General features: G+C 33.2%; 2 protein-coding genes across 2 annotated transcripts; both read left to right on the forward strand.

Annotated features, from left to right (window-relative positions):
- Positions 1–11,842: 11,842 nt before the first annotated feature.
- HELRODRAFT_178738 (hypothetical protein) lies at positions 11,843–13,353 on the forward strand (the record flags this gene model as incomplete). Its single annotated transcript, XM_009026814.1, has 3 exons — positions 11,843–11,873; positions 12,391–12,519; positions 13,160–13,353. 3 exons carry the CDS (start codon positions 11,843–11,845, stop codon positions 13,351–13,353), a joined length of 354 nt encoding a protein of 117 aa, XP_009025062.1.
- A 6,077-nt stretch (positions 13,354–19,430) lies between these two features.
- On the forward strand, positions 19,431–21,995 carry HELRODRAFT_178739 (hypothetical protein; the record flags this gene model as incomplete). Its single annotated transcript, XM_009026815.1, has 4 exons — positions 19,431–19,507; positions 20,254–20,400; positions 21,511–21,558; positions 21,809–21,995. 4 exons carry the CDS (start codon positions 19,431–19,433, stop codon positions 21,993–21,995), a joined length of 459 nt encoding a protein of 152 aa, XP_009025063.1.
- Between the last annotated feature and the right edge of the window lie 1,249 nt (positions 21,996–23,244).

Genomic DNA, 23,244 nt, shown 5'->3' on the forward strand with positions numbered 1-23,244 from the left:
GCAATATTTAACTGTTATTCATTTTATATTTGTATAAACCTCAGTCCAAATGGCCAGCAAATGGTGAACACCTTTTATTCTTTCTTTTATATTTTGTTACGATTTAAATATCAGTGAATGTATAAACAAACGTTTATCCATCCATCCATCCATCCATCCATCCATCCATCCATCCATCCATCCATCCATCCATCCATCCATCCAGCCATCCATCCATCCATCCATCCATCCATCCATCCATCCATCCATCCATCCATCCATTCATCCATCCATCCATCCATCCATCCATCCATCCATCCAAGCATTCAACCTTCATTTTCCCCTCCATAAAATTCATGGCGAAGATGTTATAAATAAGCACCTCATAAATTATTTGAATGCATAAATATAAATTATACATTTAAATGTATTATATAAAAGTATGTGTTGGAGTTATTTAAAACACGCGCAATCTATTGAGGATATTATTTTATTTCTAAAAAATTATTTGAGTCTGTCATTTAAACGTATATATCAATCAATTTTTCAATTTCAATTCGTTTATTTTCTCAAAAAAGGGGTAAACTAAAAAAGCAACCAAATGCTTGTAAGAAAGTCACCCTATCCAAATAAAATCAACATTGATCAACAAAATATATCAAATATATATAATTTAAATTAATTTAAATATAATTTAATTTAAACAACAATAGATGCGCTTAATCATAAAAACACATTAAACATTTTTATACAAACACAGTTAACATTTTTCTAAACACACATTACATTACATATTTTCTATAAACACAGAGGGTAAGCATTTTTATAAATACACGTTAAACATTTTTATAAACAGATCATCACGTAATTAAACCAAAACCTCTGATACAAACAAACAAGCACACAAACAAGCAGACAAACAAGCAGACAAACAAGCAGACAAACAAGCAAACAAACAAGCAGACAAACATCATCCAAACATTAAAAAACTTTCTGATAATTTATATTAAAAATGAAAAAGTCCTAAAAGAAAGAGAAATAGAATATACACATAATCGGTGAAAAACAGAAGCATAGAGAAAGAGAGGAAGAGAGAGAGAGAGAGAAAAGTGAGAAAGCGAGTAAAAGAGAGAGATAGCAAAGACGTGGAAGGAAATATTCTTATATATATATATATATATATATATATATAAAATTATATATATATATGTATATATATATATATATAGTATTGTGTGAATTCTGTGTGTGTGTATATACATATATACATATGGTCATTTTTATGTTTTATTTTCTAGGCTTATAAACATCTGCCACATACACACGTTCGTTCGTTCCATATATCTTTTTCGGTGGTGTCTATGTCGATTGATATTATTTAAACCGGGATATAAGTTGAAATGTAATCAAATTACTTAATGATAATTATTTGTTGATTATTTTTATTCAATAAATTATTTCAGTGAGATTGTTTTATTAATGTATAACATTCAAACTATTTATATATATATGTATATATATAACTTTTCAAATATACAATCTTGTCCAGTCTTTCAAGTTAACAGTTAACAACACAACAAAAAAATTAACTGTCACCAGCAACTTGCAATAATCCGAGTTTATGATTATCAAATGCAGACTAAGCAAGCTTGGTATCATCATCCGATTTTATTTTTACGGTATACTTTATGAATATCCTTCGATTTACGATTTTAAGTTTTAATACTGGTTGAAAAAGTTGACTGGTTAGAGGTTTGTTTAAAAAGAAATATATATTGTGGCTTATAATCTAAAAATATGATATAATAAATTTATACTTATATAATAAATTTGTGATTATCACTGTGGCTGTGATGGATATTTGGATGATGATGGAGTGAAGATTTAGGTGATGATGGTGGTTAACTGATGACTTCATTCACGGACGCACTGAAGGTTGGTTAATTTCAAATTCTTTCATTTTTTTTAGTTTTTTTTTGGAAGACATTTTTGAACGTTCGAATCAAAATTTGTATTTTGTGTACTATTTTTATGAAACTTCATTTCAAAAGGTTTCTCGTAGTATCCAGTACGTGATTTGAAAAGTGAAATTGATCGCTTTTTCAATATTTAATGGAGTGATTTTTTTTATTAATCATGTAAATTAGAACAACACACGTATGATGCAGTATTAAATATTTACTACGTTCAGTGAATAATTTCGCATTAACAATTTGAAGGTTCGATCCATCATGCGTTAAAAACGTTCCTCGTCACTGTAATTTTTTTGGCATGTATCAGCAGATATGTTGAAGTTAAAAGGGAAGGATGTGTTTGTTGTCATTTGATTACGTACAAACATATTTCATACGTACACACACGCACAAACTCACACACAATATAACATACACACATATAGACAGAGAGACACAGACACGCCTAGAAACACACTCACACGTTCAATATAGTCGTACAATTTGTATGTATTTGTATGCTAGAAGCTGTACGTTAACCAATAAATTTACTCAAGATCAAAATGGAATCATCGCCAGGGGAACATTAACTTTCTCATCAGCACAGCCATCCACCCTGGCTAACTTTTTTAAGCTTTTTTCAGAAAATTAAGAAATATACAATACAATGAACGCATTGCTGGTGCGTCATGCTATGATGTTCAGCTCGTTGTTAACTACTAACTGCTATCTATTAGTTCTCCACTTCTATTCACCTCTCCGTAATTCGATCTTTTTTTAATTATCTTGCTTGGTTTTTTGGAGAACATACATACATGCACGCACACATACACTCCACAAACAATTATATCGACATATGTGTGTGTACACATGGGCGTTTGTGTATGCACACTCACGTGATCCTGTGCATTGGATGAAGTTGGAAGTTCTCGAGGTCAAGAGGTCAACTGGCGTTTTGATGATGATGATTTATCAAGTTGATGGTTGGTTCGATGTTCAATGAAGAAGTTGGCATGCAATCACATCGCATCGATCGTCATAGAGGTGCATTCAATTCTATGACCTCTACATGTCTGTCTGTCTGTCTGTCTGTCTGTTTGATAGTCTGTCCGTCTACGTTTGTCTATAACTACATCCCTTCTATGTTTAGAGGCTCACGTTTTGAATAATCTTTTAAATTTTTCAAACATTTAGTTTAGTTTGGTTTTTAGCAATTCTAAAATGTCCAATTTGATTGTCGATCCTTCATTTAATAGGTCATTGACCAATCCATTGAATATTTAATTACTTCATTCATTCATTCATCCTTTCATTCATCCACCCATCCATCTATTCATTCATTCATTCATCCATTCATACCTTTCATTCATCCACCCATCCATCCATCCATCACCTCATAGTTCTGACTCTATAAGCTAATATAATTTGCTTTCTCACGATGACTTAATCGTCCAAATTTATATGCATAAAAAGTTATTAAATAACCAGACAAACATACGCATTTCTAGGCTAGAATTGCATTCTAAAGATGTTAGTATGTCTGTATTAATTTACAGTAATGACAAAAATTACATATATATATTCCACTTTACATAAATTTTCCATATTACACGTGTTTACATATTACACATATTTACATAATTTTTCCACGGGTAAATTCTGATGTAGTCTCTTTCAGTCTGTGTATGATATTGATCTTGGTAAATTTTTTATGTAGCAAAGTATGTTTCTTTATAATGTTGAAATGTTTAACTGTGTGTGTGTGAGTGTGTGTGTGTGTTGGTGTGTGTTGGTATTTAATGAATTTTAATGGTCTGTTTGTAGATTTGTTTGTTTGTAGGGTTGTTTGCCTGTCTGTCTGGTCTGTTTGCTTGTTTGTTTGTTCGATCGCTCGTTAGTTAGTTTCTTTTTCTTTGCACGTTTGCATGCGTTTCATCTCACGGTGATGTTTGCCTGTTGTTCGTTACTTATTATCAATCGAATCATTTTGTTCATGCATTCGTAATACAACGCTTTTTTTATTATTTATTGATTTTATGTCATTTCATTTCATTTCATTGATTACCTTATTTATTAGTTGTCGTACCTTTGTACATTTATTCATGGGTTCAATTATCCATTCCTCCATTCGCGTGTTAATGTATTAAAATGTTCGTTCATTCATTCATTCAGTCGTTCGTTCGTTCATTAATTAATAAATTAATTCATTCATTCGTTAATTAATTAATTCATTCATTCATTCATCCATCCATCCATCCATCCATCCATTCATTCATTCATTCATTCATTCATTCATTCATTCATTCATTCATTCATTCATTCATTCATTCATTCATACATTCATTCATTCATTCATTCATCCATCCATCCATTCATTCATACATTCATTCATTCATTCATTCATCCATCCATTCATTCATTCATTCATTCATTCATTTGATCCTTTCTTCTCCCCCGCCTGTTCATCCATGTATGATGCACTGCACATATTTCTTTCATTCCCTTCCGATCGGACCATTCTTCTTTGACCTCATTTCTACTCTGAGATCGCGCGCACACGCACACACACATACACACACACATACACAAACTACACCGATTCACGCACGTACATCTACCCACACACATGAACACATTTACATTATATGTACATGCGTTCATGTGTGTGTATGTACATGTGTATATGTATGTGTGTGTGTGTGTGTAAGAGAGAGAAAGAGAGAGTGAGAGAGAAAGAGTGAGCGTGTGTGTTTTAAACTGAACCTGTGAATATAAAATTTATCTTCGTGATGTGATGACGCAGTATTTTTCATTAATTTTTTTGAATAATTTTTTAAATATCGAATTTAATTATTAATAATTAAATATTCATTAAAATTCTCCGGAGAACATTTATCCATAATCCAATTCAATATTTTTAATTAAGAAGTTAGACAAAACCCATTAAAAAATTATTATAACATTAATAATTTTGTAATAGAAAATGGCGAAGGGATGGAAAGAAAGACAACACAGCAGTCACGGAAGAAAAATTTTTTTTCTATAGCGTCACGTGCTTTAGCGTGGGCGGAAAACAAGAAATAAAATAACGTAATGGAATAATTAAAAAACAAACAACAACAAAAACAACAACAATAATATCAACAACAACAATAATAATAATGGCTGTAGTTGTATTAGCATTAGTAATAGTAATAGTAGTTGTATTGTTTTAATATGATGAATAGAAATTGTCTTTAACAACAATCCGTTGTTTCTGAGATTTTTAATTTATTTCGAAGTTAATTTTGTTTGCGTAAGGTTTGTTAACATATTCTGCTATAACAATAGCTATAGCTATTTAAAATCTTTACGAAAAATCAGTTGTAAGGTTTTTATTTTGAATTTAATTAGATTTTTTACTAACTCAACGCTTGAGTGTTTTAATTGTTATGCTGGTTGGTTTGTGGCTGATCTGAAAGTTGCAGAGAAAAAAACTGTTTGTCTATTGTTGAAATGTTCTTTGCTCGTTCTTTTAATTTGAAAAGTTTATTGACCTGAGAACAAAAAAGGAATTTTTCACCCATTGTCATCCTCCTTATTTAAGATTTTTATTTAAATTTCATGTTCTGATTTTCAATTAAATTTGAAAACATCTTTCAACGCCTATGAAATCTTTCAAAATTTCATTTTTTCAAACAAAAGTTTCTAGAAAAATTGTCGTGAATAGCATGTCAATCAGACTGAGGCTCGTGAAATTGGAAACGATTACTTCACTTTAAATAAATAAACAATACTCAACAGTTAAATTTTCATACCATCAGAAGACACTTCAAAGTTTTAAAAAGTTATAAACAGACCACTAAATAACTAAACACACCTACTTAAGTTTAGTTTACCACAAAATTATGGAACAAGCTACACAAATATTCCCCTGAATTGTGAAACACACCAACATAAATGCTTAATACGAGGTCTCATCGGCGTACCAACTCCACATCTCATCATCTCTTGACCTGATCAACACAGAACCAGCTGAATTATCGTATCTGTAATCTAAACGTCCATGCTAAACTAAACTACACACAGCAATATAAATAAACCCGTTTGTCCCAGTTTCAGCATTGTAGTCACTGAATCCTGTGTAATAAACATTCTGCTGCATGCGAGCTTACTTGGTGAATGGAGCGACCTTTTGCTGCATTCGATCGTAAGGTTGATAACATTACGCTAGGTTGATAACATTAGATTGTGGAATATTTAGAAGATAAATGATTAGATTGTTTTGTATCATAAATAACCACTAAGTACTTCAATTTTGATGCATGAAATAGTTTGCCTCTGCTTGGAAAGTCATTTCAAATTCGTCTATCCATCTAATCATCTATCCATTCATCTATCCATCCATCTGTCTATCCATCTGTCTATCCATCCATTCATTCATTCATTCATCAGTCAATCTTATGACATTTCTAGTTTGTCTATCAGTCTATCCATCTAATCATCTATCCATTCATCCATCTGTCTATCCATCCATCCATTCATTCATCCATCCATCCGTCCGTCAATCTTACGAAATTCAATCTTACGACGTTACAATTGTTAATTCGATTGAGACTGGCCTCTCGAACTTGTTCAAGTTAATGAAGCCACTGCATCGCTCTTAATGGAAAATAAAAATTATTCTGTGGCCGTTAGTAAAAGTTTGCCAACATTTATGTGTGTATGAACATAAACACATCCATTTGAACGGTTTAATTATTGTTATTATTATTATTACTTTTATTATTATTACATTTATTATTAAAAGTAGTCTAGTTGGAAGTAGTAATAATAAAAATAGTAAAAGTAGTAGTAGTGGTAGCAGTGGTAGTAGTAGTAGTAGTAGTAGTAGAAGTGGTAGTAGTAGTAGTAGTGGTAGCAGTTGTAACAGTGGTGGCCGCGGCTGTAGTAGCAAAAAATAGTAGTTTTAGTAGTAGTAATTTAAGTACTTGTAACATTAGTAATAGTGGTGGTAATAGTAATAGTAGATATAGTAATAACAAGAGTAGTAATAGTAGTAGTAGTAGTAGTAGTAGTAGTAGTAGTAGTAGTAGTAGTAGAAGTTGTAGCAGCAGTAGTAGTTAATTCTTTCATACTGAAGAGTCAATGAATATGAATGAGGCACAACTGGCAACAATTCTGCCTCCTCTAATGTTCTACTAACTCTCTCACTTGCAATTGCATGCTGATATGTGTTGCTTCAAGTACTTCTCATTTAGGTTCATTTGGAAAATATATGGATTCAGTATGTTGCATGGAAATATATTTTTAGGAGAGTTAAAAATTTTGTGTTGTTAGTTTAACATTTCATGAAAAAATAGGCCTAGATGATATAATAAAATTTCTTGATTGTAAAATCTTCATTTTAAGAATGCAATGCCATCAGTGGAGTTCATTGTCGTTAGTTGAATATCTGCATGCTTATGGAATATTTTCCTGTCTGTTTGCTGATCCATGGTCCATCTGACTCACGCAAACGCATCAGCTTGCGCACGTTAAGTAGCATTCCTGCAGTCATTTCTGAAATGTCATCTCGTCAGTCATCTCGTCAATCCACTCGTCAACCATGCAATCTCATCAATCAAAAACTTATCACCAACATCACCAATCACATTCTCACAATAGTATCAACAACGCCGTCCCATCAATCACGCCACAGAATCATGAATCTTAGATCTAAATATTTATTTTACGTGTCTTTTCTTAAGTCCTCTACAGATCGATCATGTCATCTTTCCATCTTTCTTGTGCTCCAATCGGCATTTATGTAAAACTCTATGGATCAACGCGTTTTCGTGTGCGTGTCAGGGAATGTATGTGTGAAAATGTTAGCATACAACAGCCTCTATGCATGTGTGGTGTGTGTGTGAAAGAGATTGTGTGGTGTATGTGAGAGAGAGAGAGAGTCTGTGTGTAATGTCTGTGTGCGTGTGTGTGTGTGTGTGTGTGTGTGTGTGTGGTGTATGTGTGAGAGAGAGTGTGTGGTCTGTGTGTGTGTGTGTGTGTGTGTGTGTGTTTGTGTGGTGTATGTGTTTAGTTTATAACATGGGAGTGCATGGAAGAAATTGTGAGTAGGTTGCTTGCATTTTAAGGAGATGCACTGCACAGGAACGAAGCAATCACTCAATGCAGAAGATGGTTCGCATCATCTGGTCAGCGTGAATGTTGATTGAAAGGAATGGTTCGTTTCTGCTTTGGTGGATTGCTTCTTCAAATGTTTATTTTCCATGATTAAACAATCTTACTCCGTTGTTTGTATTCCTCATTTTATAAATTTTATAATATTGTACTGCTTATTGCAACAGTTTCTGCGAATGTCAAATTTTGATTTAACAAAAATAATGAAAAAGAAAGCTGGCGGAGTTTTCACGCTTTGTTAAATCATTCAAGTTGGTTTTCTTAACGAAATGATGTGATTTTAATTTGTGGATGCATTTTTGTTAGCATCAGCAAAAATTTTATTTCACCAACTGACTGATTTAGTTTATTTTTCAAATGCTAAATTTAATTTTAAACTGTTCACCGACGCACGGTTTGGTTTGCTGCAATTGTGTGCTTGTTTGCGGTCGTTATTGTTGCGTGCAGTTATGCGTGGTAACCGGAATTCTCAATTTTTAAGTTATTTCCAACTTTCTGTTTAAAAAACTGGTAGATTATTCTTCGTTATTTACATACCGGTGCAGTTGTTCTTTTCCAAATTTAGACTACGTAATGCACTGTAGTTTTTGCAGACTGACTGATAGTATCTGGGAAATAAATAGGATTATTTTAAAAATGAATTCTCATCAATAAAAATCAATCTATTCTAAATGATTGTACAAAAACTTGTTTAGTATAATAAAAAATTATAAACGCAAAACATTTATACACACCACACACACACACACATATGCACACGTGCACACACACAAACAGAAATACACGCACACAAACACAGACTCACCAACATAATAACTTAACCCAGACCCACCGACCTCCAATACAAAGAGCTCCACAACGGACCGTAGCATTCAAATGACAGGTCATAGGGTAGCTGCTTAAAAACAACTGTTAGCAGGGTACAACACAAATTTCGTCGACTTGACTCTGTAGAAGTTTGTAACACAAATTTATAAGTATAGTAACATGAAAAGTATTCTATTCTGCTGTCCTTTGTATCGCACATTTGTCAATTTAACGATTTGATGATTTTTAAAATAAACATTTAAGGTTGATGCTTGATTTGAAAACAATCAGATCTGTTAATGTCTTTATATTTAATGCCAAATTTTGATTCAAATATTGCAGAAGTCAATCATTTGAAAATGTTTTCGTAATATATCTGGGAGAATAAACAATTGAACGGACTAAACTAGCTCATTCTACGTTGTGATGACTGAATTGCACGACTGAAATAACTTGAAGCTTTGTAGCACAAACAAGACACAAACATTTTAAAGGTAGTATATTCGACACTTTTGAAACTTATTAGTGACATTTATAATTTTCCACTTTGTTCTGCATGTTATGAGCTCACAGTGATTCATTCATTCATAGTTTACCATTGGATTTGTTTAATGTTTCACAAGATACCTTTAGATTTTTCGTTTACCAGATAATAACATCTGGTGGGACTCACTTTTAAAGCCACTCAACTTCTTATTCAACTAAGTTTCAGAGCAGAAGATAAAGTTGTATGATTGAGATTCTGTTTTGTTCTACATTATCTAGCGTCATTGCTATTGCAATCTAAGTCTTTGAATGTTAATTCTCTAATGCGAATCATGTGCAAGAGTTCGAAGCGTTAGAATAAAAACTGTCGTACTAACGATGCTAAAAGTTTTGAATCATAATTCTCAACCGGCCTAGAGTTTGAATGTTGTGATTTTAAATAAAAGTAATGTATTAGTTGTAAAGTTAAACAATTCAACCCCAAACACTCACAAGACATTACCAGCTCTCTAGCTTCTCTTGCAATTAAAAAATTTTGCAGAAACAAATATATCGCAACCACCTGCATACTGATGCTTGTAATAATAGAAGCAATCGTGGAGATGGTGATGATGTTAATGATGACATTGATGATGATGAGAAGGAGGAGGAGGAGTAGGAAGAGGAGGATGATATTGATGATGATGATGATGATATTAATGATGATGATGAGGATATTGATGATGATGATGAGGAGGAGTATGGTTTTGGTGACGTGGTTAAGTTACAAATTATAAAAAATGAAGAGAAATGGAGGCGAAAATTCGATGGAAGAGGTTGTTCGGAGAGGAAGTAATAAATAATCAGTCGACAGTGTACAAACACATGGAAGATGGCGTGCCATGAGATTTATTAGTGTACACGGCTGTGTGTAGCGTGTGTGCGAGTGAGTTGTGTGCGTGCGTGCGTGTGCTTCTTGCGGTGTGTGTCCTCCTTCGTTTGTTGGATTACGTACAAAGCTCTCCAGCAAATTACCAAATCAGCGAATGATTTCTAACACGACGAATCGTTGAAAGCAACTTTAAACTTCGTGCTATTATTGCTATTGTTATTATTATTTAATCTTTCTCTATATTGATTATCAACACACGCACACACACGTACACACACACACATGCACACACACATACACAAAGCGCACGTGAGTGTGGTTCGTATTTCGTACCTCATCTCGGTGGAAGTATCTGGATTGAGATGGGTGCAAACGTGTTTTGGGTGGAGTTCGAATGAACGATATTGATTGGTTTCGTTGTTGTTGTTGTGGTTGTTGCTGTTGTGGTTGTTTTTGTCGGTGTTGTGTTATTATTTTTTAGTTGACGTTGTTGTGTGTTGTTTATGCTGTTGTGGTTGTTGCATTGTTGTGGTTATTGCATTGTTGTGGTTGTTGCATTGTTGTTGTTGTTTTATTGTTGTGGTTGTTGTTTACTATATTGTTGTTGTGGATGATGACGTTGTGGCAGTTTCATTGTTGGGTCAGTGTTGTGTTGTTATTAATGTTGTTGTTGTTGTTGTGTTGTTGTTGTTGTGTTGCTGTTTTTGTCTATCGTCAACTTTTTTACAGTACATATAACATCAATTAACCAATATCAAGCGAAACAATTGGGCTCCTATTACAAAACTTTTTTATGATGCTGATGGTGATAATGGTAATAATGATGGTAACTTTGATGATATGATTACGATGATGATGGCAGGAGATGATGATGATGACGGCAAGATGGTGATGATGACGAGATGGTGATGAGAGATGATGATGATGAGAGATGATGATGATGATGATGAGAGATGATGATGATGATGACGATGAGAGATGATGATGATGATGAGAGATGATGATGATGATGATGACGATGAGAGATGATGATGATGATGAGAGATGATGATGATGATGATGAGAGATTATGATGATGATGATGATGATGAGAGATGATGATGATGATGATGTAATTTGAATACTGATAGGGCAGCTTAAAACCCCATTAAAAACAATACACATTACGTATAATTAAGTTCACATAACAAGGCTAGGAAGGATTGCAAAGTGACTGTGATGATGACGATGACGACTACGATGGTGATAATGATGAAGATGCTGTTATGATAATGATGATGATGAAGGTGGTGATGATGAAGAGGGTTGACGATGATGATGATAATGATGTTGGGGAGGAAGGTGATGACGATGGTGATGATGATAGTGACGATTACTAAATAAATACAACAAAAATGCGGTAAGGATGACAAAATGGTGAAGAAGATGATGATCACAATAACAACATCAACAACAACAACAACAACAATAATAATAATTTGAACTCTTTTATTATTGCAGAAGACATAAAATCAAATCAAAATAGATAAAATGAAATAAAATAAAATAAAATAAATTGTTAATATTGCAATAAATTGTTAATATTGTTATGCACGGTCCTCTCATGCTCCTTGCCAAAGGTAAGTGCATAGGAGTAAGAAATATATTTTAAAAATAGTTTACGCAATAATAATAATAATAATATAATATTATAATAATAATAATAATAATAGTGAGAACATTCTTTTATTTTTCTAACTCCAAATACCAAACATCAATAATGAAATAAAATTATAAAATCCTATTAATCTAAAATGCTCGTCACTGCGAGTGAGTACATTTCAGAGAGGCGGTTGGTTCAATTGGGGTTCAGTCATTCTTATTATTTTGGCCTTATCAGTCAAATTTTATGATAAACATAGAGTTGCAATGATAATGATAATGATAATAATAATAATTATTATTATTATTAGATAAATTTAGAATTATTATTATTAGATAAATTTAGAAACTACGATGACAAAGTTGTTCTTGGCTACCGTACAAATGCTGATTGTTGGCTGATTGAAGTCTTCCAAAAAATGATGCAAGGTAGAAAAAAATACATAATAAAAATTTAAATGAAAATATTAATAATAACCTAACTAACAATCATAGAAAATGAGGTTGATGATGAGGACGATGAAGAAGAAGAAGATGACGAGAATGACAATGATGATGATGAAGATGACAATGAAAATGATGATGAAGACGATGATGATGGGGAAGATAATGACGATGATGATGGTGAAGATGACGATGAAGTCGACTTCAGAAAAATCATAGAAATGATATAACTTAACGGAACTTAAAATCTGGAAGCATTCGTAACAGTCATGATATGCAATGATAACATGATAACTATGATGACATGGAAATGGATTTGGATGATGAGACGAAAATTAAGCTAATTAAAGTAAAGATGATGATGAAGAAGATGATGAGGTTGACAGATACTATCGTCATCTTCATCATCATCTCCATCATCGTCTTCATCATCATCTTCATCATCGTCTTCTTCATGTTAACCAAGCATTTCAGCAATTCGTCATTCTATTGACAGGAATTAGGACTGTATCGCTCTCCCTATATGTTTAGACCATCATGTTCATCATGTCTATACTCATGTTTCTCATCTCTTAATTACTTTTTTTAATGTTATACACTTTATATCATCATCAACAACAACATCATCGTCGTCATCATCAGCAACAAACTATTGTATGTGTGTTGTGTTTGAATTGTGTGTGTGTTGTGTGTCTATGTGTGTGTGTTTGTGAATGTGTGTTGCGTGTGTTTATGTTGTGTGTGTATGTGTCTGTGTGTATGTATGTTTGTGTGTGTATGTGTGTGAGTGAAATGATGAAACACCCACCCACACATTTAGTGGTACACTTTTCCCAATTTAGATTCATATTACGTAAATTAATCCACTTGAGATTGGTAGATGATGACGAGCACTTAAGTTCAGTTCCTGGACCTCCCGAGGGTACCTTACTGGTACCTTACTACCCTTTACAATCTCATCTGCATAATTCAAATACAAGTGCTCTGCTCAACTACAATCTAGGCAAATTCTGAAGCTGTTATATAAGTTACTCAGTGTTATATATTAGAATATTATCAAATAAATAATGTTAATTATATTTAAGTAAATAAACAAGCATTCAACTTACATAATCTTAAGAATATTTATAATTGTAGTTAAAATTTATAATTTATCCTTAGTAAGTTATGTTATGTATGTCTGGGGAGTATGAAGCCTATTTAACTATAGACACATTGCAACGTACATTTAGATACAAACTGACATGCAGACCAATACACAAGCGTACAACTCATACACATGCAAATCAGCATGCAAAACGATGTATTTAATGTATAACAAGCTTGTTCGTACATCAATCTATATACGTATATAATTTCATTGACAGGTTTGAGCACGTAAGCACACATAATATATTGTTGATATCTTTTATATTCTGATCCAGTTAATCGTGTAGCCTACAAAGATCTAATAAATAAAAAAACACTGGTTTACTCACATACATCAGCCTTGCTTGGAGAATTATACATTCATATACATGCATGTATACATGCATACTATGTACGTGTGCGTGTGGTGTGTGTGTGCTTGAAGTCTCTATGTCTGTGTGTGTGTGTGTGTGTGTGTAAGTATGCAAGCACACACCTTATCATGCAGACTATGTTGTTCGATATTAATGAAGTCTATGCGGTAGAAGGTAGAAAACAATGAGGCTACACACAACCAGGTGGTGTGGTGGTGGTGGTGTGTGGTAATGTGTAGTGTGGTAGTGTGTGGTAATGTGTGGTGTGGTGTGTGGTAATGTGTGGTGTGGTGTGTGGTAATGTGTGGTGTGATAGTGTGTGGTAATGTGTGGCGTGGTCGTGTGGTAGTGTGTGGTGTGATGGTGTAAGTTCTCTGTGACTTTTCTACGCGTGTATGTCGTGTATCTCTTCAGATATCACACATCATGATGTGCAACCACTGTCATTATTTCACTAGTGGGGATAATTTTTAAAAGATGGTTGATTGGATGGTGACGGAGGTGATGCGCATTAGCAACAAAATGACCGTGTGCAGGTGTTAGTTGTGAGTTAGTAGTACAGTAACATTTTTCTTCAAAGTGGGAGTGTCCTCTCTATGACACTTTGAAAATAAATTCAAAAAAATAAAACGCCGGCTCTGCCCCATTTCTTCGTCCATTAAAAAAAACAACAAGCAAATTTATTTTCACAATTTTTTTTGAACAAAAATGTGAACATGTGTTAATTATAATCAAACATCTTACCGGCATTTTACTTTCATTTCGCATTTCTAGTCTAATCAGCCTAACCAACATGCAAACACCCGTGATAACATTTGTGAATTAATTCGTATCTAAAATGGGTTTGGCTAGTTTTTTTTATGAGTTGATTTCTTTAGAGCTGTTTGTTGGTTGGTTTGTTCGTTTGTCTGTTGGTTGGTTCGTTTGTTTGTTCGTTTGTCTGTTGGTTGGTTGGTTCGTTTGTTTGTTTGTTTGCTGGTTGGTGCATCATTTGCTAGGTTACAAGTTTGTTCTTGATTGGATTACTTACAAACTTAAGATTAAAACGGTTTCCATTATAATTATATTTTCGTTCTTTCGTCTTTTTTTTATTTTATTTATTTTTAATTTCAAATTTCGTGAAAGCATAAGTGCCAAAATAAAACCGCTATATTGACTTTTGATATTATTGTTTTTCCGTCGTCATCATCATCATTATCCCCATCATCCCCATCGTCATCATTATCATCATCGTCGTTGTTGTCGTCGTCATCATCACAGAAACACCTCGGATAAATTGATGGATAAAAAATGGAAGAATGGATAAGAGGTGGTTGGTAAGAAGTAACAAACCGAATGATCCCACTTAGAGAACTCCACTTTACAATCCGCAAACATGTCTCCAGATAGATAGGTCTAGAAAAATCCACAAACTTGTATGTATCCAGAAATATCTACAAACATGTATGTATCCAGAAACCTGTCCACAAATTAAAAAATGTCTTGTTTTCGTTGTAAATTTTGCATTCCATTTTGTCATTTTATGTGTTTTAAACTAAAAAATTTGAGTTTAGAAATCTTATTTTAAAATATGAACAGGTCAAATTTGAAAACATATTCTAAATTTTTAACAAACAAACAAACAAACAAACGAACGAACGAACAACAAAGAAACAAATTATGAAAAAAAGAATATTAGCAGCATTTGAAAATAATTGCACATCCATTTCGTTGTTTGCATTTTTAATGGAAGCCAATTTATGCCAGGCTGCAGTTATTAATTAGGAAATAAATTGGCTTCAGATTTGAAAAAAAACAAATTTATCATGTATTTTCTTTCATATACAAGAACCTTTTTCAACACAATACTTAGTCTATTAAACGACTGGAAAAATTTTAATTGTAGAACCATCAAAACTGCAACTTAACTCAGTATTATTCAACAATACACCGACAACATCAACATCATCAACAACAACAAACCAACAAAATACATTTGCAACATAATAACAACGACAACAACAACGCAACATCAACATTCACGTACAATCCAACTCTTCAATCAGCAGTGCAAATTTAACTTACAACCCCAGCAAACAACAGTAACACAAAAAATAGTCTTAACACATTCTTGAAAATGCTTTATGATGAAATTATCCACCCCATAAAAAGTTAAGAAATGGTTTCACTTGACTTTTTATAGCCCTTCTTACTCGTTCGTTACAGCCATTTCGTTGTTTTGTTTTGAAGATGTTGCGTTATTAATGAACCATCATGCTAGTGAACACAAATTTCAAACAACATCCTTTCTAGCAGGTTGCTCCCGTTTCTACTCTGTTTTTGCTCTTCTTTTAATGTAGCACATAAATATATGATTTAGATTTTGTTTCATATTTTGTAAAACAATCTCTTTGGGCTATGAATTTTATTTATATAATCATTTTTATTTTATTATTTTCTTTAAAACCTCTTACATATTCCTTTTTTTATTTATTTATTTTCGAGAAAACACAATTTTTGAAAAAAATTTATGAAAAAAAAAAATTTTTTTTTGAAAATAAATAACATTTTCCGGGCTTTCAAACATGCCCAACTTCGGCACTCTGGTAGTGGCAACTTTGATAAAATGAATAACAACATCAACAATAACATCAATAACAACAATACTGATATTGTAGTTGTTGTTGTGGATTGATATTGATGTCATTGTGGTTGACAAAAACAGTAAAAGCAAAAACAACAAAGCGTCAGTTTCAGCAATGTGCTTGGAGGTATAAACAAGCCAAACACTCTATGACCGGACATCACCAGCAACAACTGCATACAAAAAAGAGAAGAAAGAACATTGACCTGGCAGACAGACACGAGATGATCCAAAATGATAAATTAATTTCTTCCCACCACATGTCTGTTAATTTATATTCTATTTCATTCAATTACATAGTGCAATTGTTGTGCAAGTGTTGCATGGCTTGATGAGTTTCTCTGGCTTTCAAATGTTAGAGATGATTTGCTTCATCCTCATCCAACTTGCTCACACCGCTGTTGGGTTCGGATACTTTTTAAAGAGCATACACGTGTGGATGTTTGCATGTGTGCGTGTTTGTGCGTGTGTGCGTGCATGCCTGAGTATATGTTTCTGTGAGTGTTTGTGTATGTGCGTGCTTGCGTCTGATTTGAGTTTGCGTATATGTGCATTTTTATGAGTCAGTTTTTATTTTATTCTTCTTATAGACTCTTCAATGTAATGAACCTCAAAAATTTGGTATTGCCAAACAACAACACTGATCGAGATGTGTACGTACATCTAGATGATGTTTGTGTCTGCATGTGGTTAATTCCCTGTTAATTTTCTCTTGAAAAAAAGTGTTTTAGTGTTAGAATGATGTCTACCTGAAGTACATACAGGCAAGTGCCGAAAATTCGAGTAACCTTGAAATAATTCGTTCTTTGGTTCGGAGACATTTCTAATTTTAAAACATTTAAAAAAGCTGTCAATTGATATTTTTTAAAACACTAGTTTCATATATAGATATGCAGATTCTTTAATTTTAGCACGAGATTATTCTGCAAAAAATCTTTTAAATTTTCAAAACAATGTTAAAATTGCCCATCCTTATCATCAGTTTGCATCGCTTAGTTCCATAAACTTTTCGTGATTTTATTAACATTTAAATATCGGTTTATTAATTTAAATTATTTATATTTACTTATTCACATTGTTTATATAAAAAATGAATCATCTGTTTGAAAGATTTAGGTCATATTCTGTGGGGACGTTGCTTAAAAATAAATGTGCCATTTGTCAAATGTGGCTTGAAAGGAAAAAGATTGCTAGGCAATAAACAGAGTTTTAGTAATTTAAATAAAAAAAATAAATCAAACATCCATTCAATCTATGATTGTTTTTGTTCAATAATAATATTATTATTGCAAATAATAATATTATCATTGAACATTTATTTTATTTTATTTCAACTTTTAATGTTACTAATTTTTTTTATAAACCATACTTCATGCTTCCCAGGTCTCGTACCTTGCATGTTGTTACATTTTCTGCCTCAGACAGAGTTTGATTAACAGAATAAAAATCTAATCTTTCAAAAGCTTCAAAATAATGCCTCAAAGAGAAACCAAATTTTCAATTTTTGTTAGTTCGGAGCGCTGTACCGATGAAAATCAACTCAATGAAAGAAAAAAAAACACACGCATACACGCTTTGTTTGGTTCTGTTTGTATTTGTTAGTATCTGTCTGTGTCTGTTTGTATCAATTTTTGTCTGTTTGTATCTGTTTGTGTCTGATTGTATCTGTTTGTGCCTGATTGTATCTGTTTGTATCTGTTTGTGTCTGTTTGTGTCTGTTTGTATCTGACTGTATCTGTTTGTGTCTGATTGTATCTGTTTGTGTCTGATTGTATCTGTTTGTGTCTGATTGTATCTGTTTGTGTCTGTTTGTATCTGTTTGTATTTATCTGTGTTCATTTGTAGTAACCAGAATCGGAATAATGGATGAATCGTGGGGCAAAAATATGAGATACCATCACTATAAGTGAACGATCTCCAGCATGTGGCACAGCGTCGTTAAAAAAAGGCAGGCAACTGACAAATGAAGGAATCTTTATAACTGCTCTGAAGAGACAAATCAGTACTTCAATATGTACCACAACATTTCAAAACGTGTAACAGCAGAGCAACACGCGAAACGGAATAACACAGTAGCAGCCAGCTCATATGCAACGTTATCCTTTTTAACAATGTCATTTCAACCCAGGTTAAACTAAACGTACGTAGAAATAATGATTAACTTCTAAATGTATTTTAGTTGGGTTATAATTAACTGTTGCTGCTGCCGATTTATTTCAAAGAGAGAGAGGAAGAGAAATAGAGAGAGAAAGAAAAAAAAGAGAAAGAGAGAAATAGAAAGAGAAAAAGAGAGAGAAAGAGAGAAGGTAAGTATAGAAGGAAGACGAACATGGTGTCACTTCTTGGATGCCCCTAAAAAATTTGTCTCCCCCGTATCGACTGGGTGCCACAAAATTCTTAGTTTCTTTGCAGATTTAAAAAAAGTTTTTACGATGACAAATGACATCAAGCATGGAAGTCTTGTTTCAGAGTGCTTCGTATTACTTGTCGGCATATTCCTGCATGGAATCAAACATGCAAACGTTCCTGAAGAGTGTTTGTGTGTACATTTTCATCAATGTTACGGGTGTGCATGGCAAGGGCGGATCCAGACTACATTGATGGGGGGGGGGCGAAAATGGAAAAGTGTTTTTCGCTTATCGCGCAATGTTTTTATGAAATTTTTCATTCCAAACTGGGCTTTTCAACGTAATGTATATAAATAAAAAAAAGATATTTAAACGATAAAGGTTGGCTAAGTTTTAAAGCAATTATAAAAATTCGTTGATGAGAGGAATGGAGGGATGACAACGGTGTGCGTGTGTGCACGTGTGCGTGCGTGCTTCGTGTGCGTGCGTGCGTGCTTCATGCTTCTTTCTACATATAGATAGACAGACTTCTAGAACAGATGGTGAGTGTACAACATTTATCTCAACTTAATGTTGAAGGGCTGATTTGCTACACCAGCCTAAAAAATAAATACAAAAATGTTTGCCTACCGTCGAGAATGCATTTCCGTTACTCCTGGTTCCTTCAGAAATCTGCACATGTGTGTATTAGACACGTACCTATGCATGCTTCTTCTGTCAGCTTCAGCCCCATCGTCATGTCTGCCCCGAGCAATAGCAACACGGAATAAATTTATTTTTACTTATTTAAAAAAAATTACAAAATTGAAAACCAAAATTGAAGTAAATTTAATCGTAATAAAACATTTCAAATCAAATTTTAGTAAGAAAAGTAATACGACTAACATATGACAAGTTGAAGAACACACAAATTTAACTTTCCATACCACAAGAATATTTTAAATTTCAATCCCATCACTAATCCTACTATCTTGAAACTGAAGGGAATAAATCCATTAAGAGAGTGAGACTATTTATTTACTGGAGTAAAAATAATCTCAAATAATTGAATCCAATTGGCTGGAACGTAATTACATGTTGACCCAACTCCCGTTCACACATGCGCAGTCGAGGTTTTGCTCTTTTTTCCATTTTTCTTCTTAACAACATAACGACATTTTTAATTGATCTGTAATATGGAAAGCGATGAAGAATATCGCAGAATCAAGAATGAGGTTTTTAAAAGCATGGCAAGAATAAATAACAACCAAAACATGAAATGAATCAATCATTCAGCCAAAAAAATACTTCAGAGCTATAAGAGAAGTAAAGGCAAAAAAAGATAGTGAAGAAAAGAGTATTGGCGTAATAATAGTGCAGAAACTAGCAGGGAAATGCCCTTAAGCTTGGAGAACAGCTATCATCATACCCATATTGAAAAAGGATAATTAACCATCTTCAGGCCAATTAGTCTCACATCACATATGGGTAAACTAATGGAAAGGATCATCGCAAACAGGCTAAGCTGGTGGATGAAAGAGAAAGGTATTATCAACGAATACCAAGCAGGGTTCAGAGCTAGGAGAAACACGGTAGATCAATTTTTGAGGTTATCCCAATTCATAAGTGGCGGTTTTTAGTCAAAGACCCTGTGAAAGAACGGTGCTAGTGCTATATGATTTTTCGAAGGCGTACGACACTGTATGGAGGGACAAGTTGTTTCAGAAAATGCTTGACTACCGCATGCCAAATTGACTAACTGCTTTGAAAAAAGTATAGATGCAGCATCGTGTGACGAAAGTTGAATTCGGAGACACCCTGAGTAAGACAAGAATACTTCCACAAGACTTCCACAAGGTGCAGTATTTTCCTCGATGCTGTTCTTAGTAACTAATATCAATGACCTCAACAAATTCTAGGAAAGATCATTGGTATGTGCAACAATAACATCATCATTAACAACAAAATGAACAACAACAACAACAAACTTATCAGCAGCAACAGCAACATCAACAACAGCATCAACAACAACAACAACCTCATGATGACAACCCCCGCGTGAAGAATGAATGTATTATTAATTAAATGTAAGTCCAGTCTTATAGTTTTATTTCCAAACTTCAAGTGACAAGAGCATCACGTGTTATTTGTCATGCAGCTCTTTCCAAACATTTTAAAAGGTTAATTTTCATCTCCCTCCATAAACTTTAATGATGGAAACTCATTGAGTTCTTTTTATTGGACTATTTACATAAAATCGAAACAAAAGACATCATAAAATCAAATTACTAAAAGTTTATTTTATATTTTAATATATCAATAAAACCAAAAGTTAATCAGTTTCCATCTGTTTTTGAAAAGTTTGCTAGAAAAAATGCATTTCCTTCAATGAAAATTTAAAAAAAACTTGAGCAGCAGGGATAGCTACCAAAAAATAAGTAAATAATAAAAAAGCGATGTAAACACTTCACTATATTGAAAATATTTCAAGTTAGTAACAATCAAATGCTCTTTAGATAAGAAAGCATCTTTAAAGAGAAGAACACTGAACTCGATTATTATTATTGATAGGTCCTTGATATTTCATTATAATGCTGCTCTGACATAAGCAAAATTTCTACGTATCATTTTTGTTCATACAAGTAAAAACATTCGTACACCGAGACTACAACATCCACATAACACACACACACCACACACATCTCATCACACTAAAAAGACGTTTGATAGTCTTCTTTTATTTTTGGAGAGGCAGTTTTCGAACCAGGTCATCTCGTTATAGCAACAGCTTGTTAAATGGCACTTCTACTACATGAGCTAACCTGCCGCCAGGTAGAATGAGTATCTGCAATTTGAGAAAAATATTAATGTCAATTTTGTTTATAAAATGTTGCTGTTTTGTTGCTGTATGTTGTGGTGTTAGTTTTGTTGTTGTTTTGATGGTGATTTTTTGTTAGTTATTTTCCTAGAAGTTCACTCATCACATCTATATTTGATGCTAATTTGTTTTTTGTCAGCCCCCTCATAAAATATCCACCCACCCACCCGTCAGACTTCTTCGTTCTTCGTTTCATTAAAATATTCCAAGCACAACTACCAAAATATGCCTCCGTGATGGATAACAACGTCGGGGATTACAAATATGACGAAGAAAAAAATTATTTCTTCATGATTAGAAAATGGAAAATTCATATTTTCTTCTGAAATAAAATCAATATTTGAATACTTCCCACATGATGAAACTCATGGGAAGTAGTATTAATTCATAATTCACACATAATTCACATAATTCACATAATTAACAATTCACACTAGAGTAATTCTTCGAAAAATTTGAAACTAACTTTTTTGCAGATGAAAAATTTTTCAAAGCCGATTCTTTGATGTTAAAATTTTATTTTTTCTCTATTATTATACAATTTTTTGGTTATTAATATTTTAAAATCAAATTTATAATTGCTCGGGCGAGGCGATGGCCTGAGGTTAAAGTCGCCGGGTCCAGTTTCGCACTGACCAAGTTCGAATTCGACAAAAGCCCAACCTATCACATGTTTTATGACGTGTTATTTAGCATATACTTGTGTAAGCTGTTTGTGTGTAGTTGGTACCTCTAAATTTTGGAAAAAAAGGGTTTGAATTTTTTTTGTTCAAATGATGAAATGACTTTCCATTTAAAAAACTTCAGATTTCAAATTGAGAAAAAACCTCAGAAAAACTTTAAAGAGCTTTTTTCAAATTAATCATTGACCACTCAAATGTCTATTGCTAATTAATTATTTATTTATTTTTAATTTTATTTATTTATATTAATTTTAAATTTTTATTTATAAATTTTTTTTCTTCATTTATATTGAATTTATTCTGTTTATTATTTTCCTCTCTATCAGTGTGATTATCATCTTCAAGGTTTCAAACATCATCATCATCGTCGTCGTCATCATCATCCCGATCATCATCATCAACACCACCACGGCTATCATCAACTTCGTTTATGTTTAATTTCATAGTTGAGAGCTTCTCAATGGGGTGATGTCTTTCTGAGTGGTCCTTTCATAATCGTCATCATCATCGTCGTCATCATCATCATCATCGTCGTCATCATCATCATCATCATCGTCGTCGTCATCTCTATAATTATCTTCATTATCAAAAACTGAAGTAACAAAAGTTGATTGTCTTGAAACAACAGAAGTTAATTATTTATTTGGTCAGCTGTTTTTGGATCATTGAATCGGTTGGAATGTTAAATAAATGCCCACAATGCCACTTTGATATTCAGCAGCTAGATTCACATGTTCGTATGTGTGTGTGTGCGTGTGTGTGTGTGTGTGTGTGTGTGTGTGTGTGTGTGTGTGTGGATTGCAGACGATTGTGTGACGTCATTGTGTGGTGGTATTTTGCGAGCGTGCGTGTGTAAGCAGTGCATCGTATGTTGAATGTTTGTTGGGGTTTT

This window comes from Helobdella robusta (assembly GCF_000326865.2).
Source record: "Helobdella robusta unplaced genomic scaffold HELROscaffold_49, whole genome shotgun sequence".
Taxonomy (NCBI): Eukaryota; Metazoa; Annelida; class Clitellata; order Rhynchobdellida; family Glossiphoniidae; genus Helobdella; species Helobdella robusta.